This window comes from Megalops cyprinoides, chromosome 19 (assembly GCF_013368585.1).
Source record: "Megalops cyprinoides isolate fMegCyp1 chromosome 19, fMegCyp1.pri, whole genome shotgun sequence".
In the NCBI taxonomy this organism is placed as follows: Eukaryota; Metazoa; Chordata; class Actinopteri; order Elopiformes; family Megalopidae; genus Megalops; species Megalops cyprinoides.
Window position 1 is genome coordinate 20,932,470 of NC_050601.1, and position 10,163 is coordinate 20,942,632.

Genomic DNA, 10,163 nt, shown 5'->3' on the forward strand with positions numbered 1-10,163 from the left:
TTTTACATTAACTTCCATTCTGCTGTATGTTAAGTGATTTTCTGTCTCCTCTTTGCTCATCTTCTTGCTTAGTTTGCGGTTCTCATGCCCCCTTGTGGTGATAAAGGAACAAGAAGTTATCAACCTCTGCAATTTGTGTAAGAGGTGCAAATGTTACAGGGATTGAAAAAGGGGGGTCATTAAGCTAAGACCTTGATATTGTCTTGGAGCTGAAGGATAGTGCAGACACCAGGTTTGCTGATATGGCTCCAGTATGACAGACGGTGCTGTACCCCCTGATTTGCAGGTACGGCTTCAGGACTCCTCCCCACCTGGAGCTGAAGGCCCGCCCCAAACTGGGGGAACGGGAGGTGACGCTGGTGCACGTGACAGACTGGATTGAGAAGAAACTGGAGCAGGAGTTTCAGGTGAGGGGATGGAGCAGGTTCCCCCTGCTTATGGAGGCTGCCTCTTTTCTCTACTGTCTATTCTTTGTAGTCTGTCTGTACTCTCCCCTCTGTGCTCCGTACCGCCCCTCCTCGCTACTCTGACTTTTCTCTTCCTGCTCTGCTTAAGTCTGTGAACTCAGGGATGTCTTAGATAATGTGTGCTTTCCTGTCATGGAACCCATCAGTGAATGGAAACAGTCCACATCATGATCTTCAACTGATCACATGGTATAAGCCACCTATAGAACCATTCAAAATGCACGTCCACCATTGCGACATCGCCACGTCCTCCAGAAACCCCATTCCACCCCACCATCTCTGCAGCTGACACAGTGTCACCGATGAGACTGCTATGTGCGTCCGCTCTTTCACAAAATGAAAGACACATTCAGTCACCGATTCAGTCTGAAGTGATGGCCAGTGCCAGAGTTGAAGGGGTTAAAAAAAAAAGGAGGCCCAATCTCTAAACCCTACGGGGTCTCGGGCACATGAGGACATTGATATTGCTACTCAGGCATTTCATCAGAGGATTGTGCAGGATTTAAGAGGCCCTGCTGGTCTGGGATCAGTCATGAGTTCTGCATTTCTCCATCCCTCGCACGTCATGACGGGATTACAGTGCGAATACCGCGCGGCGTCACCTCGCCCATTTCATTCCTGAAAATGCCCAGGGGAGTGAGAAAATATAAATCCCAGGGAGAGTGTTTTGTTGGATGTGCCAAACATTTCTAAACCTCCCACAAAGGGTTACCTAACTGGAAAGCACTTGGTGCACTCAGCTAGACAGTAACATGTTTGTTTTAAAATAGTAAATTTAGTTTTTCCAAACAACATCAAATTAAGATTAAATGAGATATTAAGATTAAATGAGATGAGCCCAGTGAAGATGACACTTAAGCTAAGGTAGGAGAGGTGTGATTTTATAAGCGTTATTTGGATTAGTCTTCAACTTGAATGGATACACTTATGTTCTATTGTGTGGGAAGTCGCTCTGTATAAGAGCGACTGCTAAATTAATGTAATGTAATACAGGCTGGAGCTCACCTCTCTGGTGCAGATTGTATTGTACATCTGTCAAAATCCTGTAATACTCATGCTCCTAGTTCCTGTCATGAATTATAGGTATTTCCTCTATGAAATTATGACTAGAATAAGGATGCCAGTTGTTTTAAAAATTTCAAGTTGTGATTTTATGTGTTAAAGATGTAACAGGATGTTTTTGCTCTTACTTTGTGTCAATGTTAACAGTCAACACAGTTGCTACTTTTTAAGACCTGCTTCCTGAATGAAAACACCTCTTGCAAATGGCAGGCATTATATTTGAATGGTAACATTACTCTCTATAGATTCTCGTGTTCAGATGCATGAACATTTTCACCACATCGACATCCTCCTTGTGCTCTTTAGAATGAAGTTAGGATTGTTTGTCTTACACTTTTCTGTAATTCCTGTACTGTTTACTTTACAGCAATCCACAAAAAAATCTGTATTTTTTATCACCCCCCCCCCCCCACAGAAAATATTTGTCATGCCAAACATGGACGATGTTTGGCTTCCCATCATGCACTCCGCCATGGACGCACGTTCCAATGCCAGCTCGGTCGCCATGACGACAGACACCCCAAAGGAGTTGGAGGGGCCAACTCAGAGTGACATGTGAAGACCTGACCCGCCCACAGTATTAAGGGAGGAGAGAGGTCATCCCCTAAGCTACGTGAGAGGGACCAGAGGCCTCATCCCCCCTAAACCACTGGTGCCACATTCCTGCTGGTGGGGCCGTGTGTCAGGCCGAGTGCCTGGTGACCGCCCCCTCGCTCTCTCTCCGGGCGAGCAAGACCAAGCGGCTCTTGCCACCAAGTGAAGGACAAAAAAAAAGACAAAGAAGACACTGGCATGGCTCTCTCTAAGCTGTGAGATAGGAAAACATGGACTTTGAAACGTGCAATGTCATTGTGTCCGGTAATGAAGGGAAACAGAATGGGGGGGTTGAGGGGTGTCTGTCTGTGAGACACCTGGCACATGCATTCACCTGTCACCTTATGTCCTGAGAAGAGCTGGAGGGGTTAACGGAGCCATTCGGGATAGAGAACTCCTATTCAAAAAGAGGAGAACGTGTAGCTGAAGCCGCTTTGGTGTTGGGGACGCAGGGAAAAAGAGGTGGTTGCTGCCAGTGTGTTAAACGTACTCTTTAAGGGCCCGCACTGTGGAACTGGGGCAGCAGCCCTGACAAGCAGTATCTGACAAATAAGACTAACACGCTAAAGGCATTCAGAGGGGGCATCAGAGTTTGTCACTCCTGAACACTACGCTGCCTGTGCTTCTGAGGAGCTGAGCGCCCCCTGCTGTGGGGATGGGGGACTGCAGGAGCGCGGCATCCCTCATAACACCTGAGAGTACCTTGTGCGTGTGTGCTTGAGTGTGTACATGTGCTTGTGCTTGAGTGTGTGAGTGTGTGTGTGTATATATGCGTGTTTGCTTGCGTGCTCGGGCGTGTCAGGTGTCCATATGATTGTCTGTGTAACCTTTAGCATCCGACACACACTCGAGCACGCTTCAGCCACTAATGCAGGCTTGTCCTAAGACGCAGCCAGTCTGCTAGCTCACCCCCTCCACACACACACACACACACACAGTATTGCCTGAGCCATCGCTGTACCATTGCAATATGCAAACTGACTGATCTGATCAGCGCCACTGTGTCCCTAAACCCCAGCACCACTGTGCTGCTGCCCAAAACCAGCTACACCCACACACTAAAAGCGCTCTTACTGACATAGGCAAATGTAAATTAGTAAGCAGGCAGCTTTCAAGAGGTAGGCCGTGTGTGCTCTGCCCACCAACAGGCTATCAAGATGCACTGTATAACTGCAGAAAAACCCAGTGTGTTCATCACTAAGCTGTGTATGGCTAAAAAAGATGTATATAGAGGCCTTTTAATGAATGTATGATTATTCCTTAGCCATTTAAATGTGCAGTTTCTAAATGCAGATCTTAATCAAAGGTGTAAATGACAGAGATGGTGATTGGGGGGGGGAAACAGTTTGTCTGTGAGATTGAGATTATGTGGATTTTTTTGTATGAATACCCTTCATATAGATGTGAAATGGCCGTCAGATTGGCAATATTATTCCCACACTTTTCTGAAGGCAGTTCAATCCTCTGCAGAATCCCTTCCTGTCACAGCATGTAGATCAGGTGTCATACGGCTTCACTCTCACCCACAGATGATTCTCACAATTGAGCAGCCAGTGACTTTAAAAGAGCCATAATTGAGACATTAGCCATATTACACAAATCACCTTCACAGTGAGCCATGGAGAAAAGGCAATCTATGCCTCTCTGATTTTTTTTTTTTTTAATGAAGCCAAACCATTCCTTGTACAAAGGGTACCAAACTATCCGGATTACTGTGCAGAGAGGAAAGGCATAATCCAGCATCGTGGATACCAGTGTCGTACTCTGAAAAACTGGCAAAGTGTATTTGTGTTTTATACTGGGGCTGTGTGAGATTATTTATTTCATCCAAGTTGAAGTCGTATTTTCACAGCATTAACTTTGTTCATGTTTACATGCGTTTTTGAGTGTCTTGTGGTTCTCCTTGCCATGTTTCTTTTATAACAACAAAACAAAGCAACAGAATTGTCTTTCAGGCACAAGTGCCTTTAAAGTACTATCTCCTACACCCCCTGGTAATAGCTAGGCATTGGTGTTGACTGACAGTTTCTTTCAAAGTTGCACTCACCTTAAAGACGTCTGAAGGAAATTGGTGCCAACTTATGTGTATGTGTGTTTGAAGGGGAAAGAGAAACAAATACCTGGTTAATCTTAACTTGTGGGATTTTTCTCTCCTTGTATTTTTGCCATGTTATTTTCTTTTGCATATGTATGCTGGTGACAAATCAGACGCCATCACCTTTTCCTTGGTTTACTGATCAGAGAGGCATCTACAGCACCCGTTGTGACAGAGCTAAATTTACTTTCTCCTCAGCGAGTGAATGATTTTTTTTTTTTTTAACAATTGTGCAGTAAGGGGAAGCATACCTGCTTTTAAAAGAAGTCTTCAGCACATATAGTGTGAGAAAAAGAAGGTTGATTTTCCTGCAGACAATGACAGCAAAAGATGGGGTACAATACACAGCACACCAGGGTTCTGAAGGCCCTTGGAGAGTGTTTGTATGTCAGAGACCTCATGCCATGTGCAGGCCTCAGTGCACGAAGAATGACAAGTTGCATAAAAATACAACCTATAATGTCAGTAACTGCAAGAAAATACAGCACAGGCTTTAACAGATACTGACTTACTAACCCTAAGGGGTTTATGTTGGTTCAGAATAATTGACAGTATAATCATTTGAAGGGCCATGCCTAATCCCAAATGCTTTAGATTTGGCATCTACTGTGAATATTCATGGATGTGTTCTGGCATCAGTATGAGCAAGCTTCCGTGAAAACACATAAGCTGCCTCACATTTTCAGTGTAGTTTGACATGCATCAGTTTTACTTGATTTTTTAAGTGTCACTGACATATCTGTATATGTTAAACCAGTCATCTGTTCACAAGAAGCCTTTTTTTTTGTCATGACAGATTACTTATTATGCAGAGAACATCTTTGTTAAATGTGCTGTCCTTTATAAGTAATGATATAAAATTAAGGGCATTTCAGCTGTGTACATTTTTGTGGGCCTGTTTGATCTTTTGAGTTGCATGTCTTTAAAATCAATCTCCAGAATGCCGTGTTTTCTGTGTGCAATAACTTCTAGAAGCGTGGGGATGAAATGCACTACATTCAAGTATATGGATTATCGTATCAAAGTTCACACATGGGGAATTAAGGCTGGCTGTTATAATAAAGTTGCTCTGTTTTTTCCCTTTATGACTTGTTACCATTTGCATCAATAGATCCTTGTCTCACTGCAGTGGCCAATGAGCTGGAGAACAGGGCTCGTCTGGAAGGATTCCTGTAACCGGACGCTTTGAACATCCAAATTCAAATGAACACCATGTTTTATGTATGAATAAATACAATCATATTTTTGGAATGGACTACAGCTTTTTGGACTTTTTTTTTCAAATGTGCATGCTTAACAGCTGGTTTATGACCCAAAATTAAGGGTCTCTTCCACAGCAGTATGTTTACAGTGAACAATACACAGCTAGATATAATCTGACAAACTGCATCTTGCCTTTAAGTTTGATCAAGTCTCAAATGGCGCAGGCTGAACAGAGTAAGCGCAAGAAAACTAACAGGGGCCTGGGGGTCAACATATCATTTTTATCTCATAGCAAGGGAACCTACACTGTTATGAAAACAAAGGCTTTGATTTTGACCGACCAATTTCAGCAGAGCATTTTTGCATAAGTCCTACCAAGCAGCTTCCTTTTGTGACGTCTCACCTTAAAGTCCCTGTCAGGTTTGTTCTACGGGAAGTAATAGGAAAGAGGCGAAGGGGCCAAAACAGTTTGTGTAGCTCCTATGCCATCGCATACTGCCACGGTCTTTATTTCCACATCCACATTTGTAAGCCTATGAGTGTGGTTACAAGTTGGGTTTGCAGCTCATTTTTGTTTTGCAGTTACCAAACTTATCTGTAATCAGAATGACTGGACCAACTGCTGACCACCACTTACCAAATCCAACAAGTCAAGAACACTTTTGGTCAAACCAGGTTACCACCACCACAATTGCTGACCAATGAGGGGTTATTAAAACTGGCAGAGATCCAGCGTGGGACTGCTTCAGCTACAGCAAACGTCAGCCTTTAAAGCAACTGTACAGACACAGCAGCATTCATCCCACAGCGAGTAGCAGTGATGAACTGTGACTTGCTTTTAAAAGAGCAGCTTGGGTAGATGCCAAGAAGCCCCAGTTATAACAAGCCTGGTTTAGTCTTGCACTGTTGCTTGGCCTATGAAACCACAGAGGAGACTCCACAGGTTCAAAGACAGTGCATAACAGAATCCACTCAAAGGACACTCAAATGATGAAAGGAGTCAAATTACAGGGTTATTCCTTTTATTTGTATTCAAAAAAAAAAAAAAAGTCTCCTCCCCTGAAGCTCAGCAGCAGACCCAGTTGGACTGGGTTTTCCTTTTCGACTTCTGCTTCAAACCAGGAATCCTTTAAAAAAGTAAGCGTGAACAGCCATGGTTAGTAGAACCAAGAGTGGACTGAGACATGTGGCTTGTTACATCAGTTATGTCAGCAACAAAAGTTGACTTCATTATTTCAATCAGAAGTCTAACGCGTTAAAAACATCATTCATAACATTCTGTAGCAGAAAGTTAAGTCTGTAATCACGCGATGACGTTACCTCTCTTTGCCCAGAATTATTCCTGCTGCTGCATAAGGACGTGGGGCCTAGCTGCCGACCACGTGCGTCCCACGTGCTGCTGCGCTGATCATTTCTTGCAGAAGAAATTAGACTCTCTAGACAAATGCTCAGCTGCAAAAAGGGTTACTGCCGTTTTACACAAAACGCACAATATCCCTTATTCTTTACCCCCGAAAATTTCGATAGCGCTTCTGCCTACCGGTACAAGCAGAATTCTTCTAGCTAGGATTCCAAATCCTCATAGTCCACGCAAATACTATTAGCCCGGCAGCCTCGTTTCTCGTAGAGACATATTTTGTGTGACTCTGCATGTTTAACTTCGTATCCGCGTAAGATCTAAATTTCACCAAGTACAATCACCGCCACTACCTTCCCTTTCTCCACTACTGCAGACTGACAACCCGATTGCAGAATAAAGCTTTATATAGGCACGTACTTCCGCTGATCTGACGTAAACTGTGCTGTCACTTCCGTCACGTTTAAAAAGTGTTGCCTTTTCAAGTTAATGAAATAACGATGGGTGTTACTGAGTGCTGAAAACACTTGAAAGTGGTTTTCAATTTTGAATTATATTCATCTTTGAATAGGCTATGTATTCAAAACCGTAATTTGCTGGAACGTTCATAAGATCATGTTTTTGTCAGTCTCCACGCCTACGTTAAAAACTTGCCATCAAATGCCTTGTAGAAGAAGATATAACAAAAACAACATATAGCAAGCCCCATCTCTTGTAATCTCATCCGCGCAATTTATCCGAATACAGTAAATGTCTTTTTCTCTTCAGCAAGGAGTGACCTCATTGCAATAAAATATGGCACATAGTGAAAAATGACTGGCTCAAAAAATATGGTTTTCTGGATTATCTGACCAAGATGCACTTTCAACTAAAAAGAACATATCATCTATGTAATGTAATCATAAATCATAACATATATCATTATTTTGTATCCAAAAAGGACATAAAATAAATGTTGTAACGCTAACAAATAAATGCTCTAAATTAACATGACAGTTATTTACAAAATTCAAATATTAATGTTATACTGTTTTGGTATTAAAAGCTGTATTTGAAGATTCATTTACAGGAATGCTATGTCTCAAAACATTACAATTAGATGGATATATTTTGACTCAACTTTGAAGTGGTCCCAAGCTGAGCATGAGACATACAGTATGTAGCTAGCCTCTTTCATCCCAGGCATTTTTTCTTAAATCTATTGCATTGACCTTTAAAATAATCATTTTTCACCACATCAGTCATTGTCATTTTTTCTATGGTGATATTGTGCTTATGCATACTATAGAGTTTGAGAGTAAGTACCAATTAGTACAATTAGTGTATGTTATAGATGCATTACACCACTCTGCATATTGCTGTTATACAGTATTCTCAAACAAGTGTGATTGTAATAGGTGGGTTTGTTCTACTTTAGCCTCATCAGGTGACACTATTGACCTAACTGGGCACTGGCAATGAAAGTGAATTGGCATCCTCTTCCAGCTCAGAGCCACAGTGTAAATCACACTGAACTGATTTATCTTCAGAGTCAACTGACAAGGGTTTACACCTACTCAACTCCACACTGCCATGGAGAGGGCTTTAACAAAGAAGTCAATGGGAGTTAAGCATATAACTCCATAGGCCCCCAGTGGTCATCCCTCCAGCCAGTTAAGTCACTTGATTGATGTAGTGAACTGTAGGATGCTCTCATTTAAAATCCATCATTTCTTCCTATTCCTATTTGCAACATCTTCAATGCTTCCTGAAATATTTCTTCTTCGTCATGTCAAGAAATAATTCCCCATATGATGATGATGATGATTATTATTATTATTGTTGTTGTTGTTGTTGTTGTTGTTATTATTATCCCTGGAAAACGTACTCTGTCCAGCAGGTTGGGACACATCTATTCCGAAAATTTCATTCATTGACTGGTAATCACCAACAATTGTCTAGGTGCGATGCATCCTGTTCCCAACAGATGGCGCCCTTTTCCTGGAATGTAGTAACTTTCCAGCTGTATACCTCTCCTCACCAACGACATCTGTGTTAAGTGCAGTATCAATAAATCAATCAAACTGTGCTTGGCAAAGCACGAAAACTGTAGTTAAAGCAAGGAGAAGTAAATCAACTATACTTGATGTTAGGGAATGATACGTCTTAATGTAATGCTTAATAGTTGTAGTAGTAGTATAGTAATGGTAGTACAGTATCATCTGTACTATTTGTTCTTTACAGGAAAAAAAAGTTTATTAATGGGGGAAAAAAGTGGAGAAATTCACCTCCATCTCCTAATGGCAACCAAAGACAACCTTTAGGCAAATGTATTTGTGTTGATAGCTCACAATATTCAGCTAACTTGAAAAGGAAAAGTAAACTGATAATTTAATAATAAATCATTAATAACAGCATTACCAGTTATGAACAACTGAGACAGGGAAGCAACTGTCATTGCACAGGTTCTCTGTACTGATGTGGGGTTTGGGTCCATTGCTTGGGTCTGATATAAAGTATTTTAAGCTTTGAAGTAGACGTGTGACAGCATCAGGCAGGAAATGATCTCCAATGAAGGAGGAAAGGGAGGCTGCAGGCCCCTGTGTAGTAAGTGACAGATAACAGACATTAAATTGGGTGGCTTCATGGTATTGCAATTCAGCCTACACCAAGGTGACATCAGGGAGTCTAATCAGCAGCTGCTAAGATATGGCTACATAGCTGTGGATAGAAACAGCTCACACTTGAGGGGGGAAGGGTTTAATCATTATAAAGGCTGAAGGGGTGGGATTGTAATCTGGATTTAGATGCTGAGGTCGTCTCTGACTCCCGTATGTGATGAGGTAAGACACCCCATAATATTCTGCCACCTGCAATTGCTAGAACGTGCTTACTGAGTTTAGGGATATTGGTTTTCCAGTATGTATGTGTGTATCCTAAATAATTTCTTAAATTGGGGTGTTTTGGTGAGGGGTATTGTCAGGTTTGAATTTTTTCACTCATAAAAAAGATTGACCCAATGTAAAATTGTCTAAATTTGATGAAAATGATGGAGATAATACATATCAAAAAACTTATGACCACCCCTCATTTCGTCATTACATTTGATTTCGTTAAACATCACTTTAGCTGTTAACGTTTACATATAATGCTTGCCTGGTTACGTCACAGTCTTCATCACACCATTGTGTATAACGTCCCATAATAGGAAAAGCGTTTTATAATATGCAATTTCAAGCTTGCATCGAGCTCTGAGAAAGTAGAGTACTTTAAGAAGAGCAGCCGCATCAACAGCATTTTCTACTATGCCAGACAGCGAGTTTAGTAGACCTTTAGTGGAACTTGTGGAACACATATTTCTGCCTGCTCCAAGAAAGAGGCAGAGAGGAGGAAGAGGAGCCTGTAG

At 41.8% G+C, this 10,163-nt stretch overlaps 1 protein-coding gene and 1 non-coding gene across 8 annotated transcripts in view; one reads left to right on the forward strand and one right to left on the reverse strand.

Moving 5' to 3' along the window:
- Nucleotides 1–3,897, forward strand: part of LOC118794126 (testis-expressed protein 2-like) — a 46,015-nt gene extending 42,118 nt beyond the window's left edge. For all 7 annotated transcript variants that reach the window (XM_036552291.1, XM_036552290.1, XM_036552295.1 and 4 more), the window contains 2 exons: nucleotides 287–407; nucleotides 1,945–3,897. In XM_036552291.1, the coding sequence (XP_036408184.1) occupies nucleotides 287–407; nucleotides 1,945–2,088 (265 nt within the window). In that variant the 3' untranslated portion in view covers nucleotides 2,089–3,897. The remainder of the gene's footprint in view (nucleotides 1–286; nucleotides 408–1,944) is intronic.
- A 2,347-nt stretch (nucleotides 3,898–6,244) lies between these two features.
- On the reverse strand, nucleotides 6,245–6,381 carry LOC118795232. The gene has a single exon (XR_005005798.1). It is a non-coding gene; the product is annotated as a small nucleolar RNA SNORA50 (small nucleolar RNA).
- Between the last annotated feature and the right edge of the window lie 3,782 nt (nucleotides 6,382–10,163).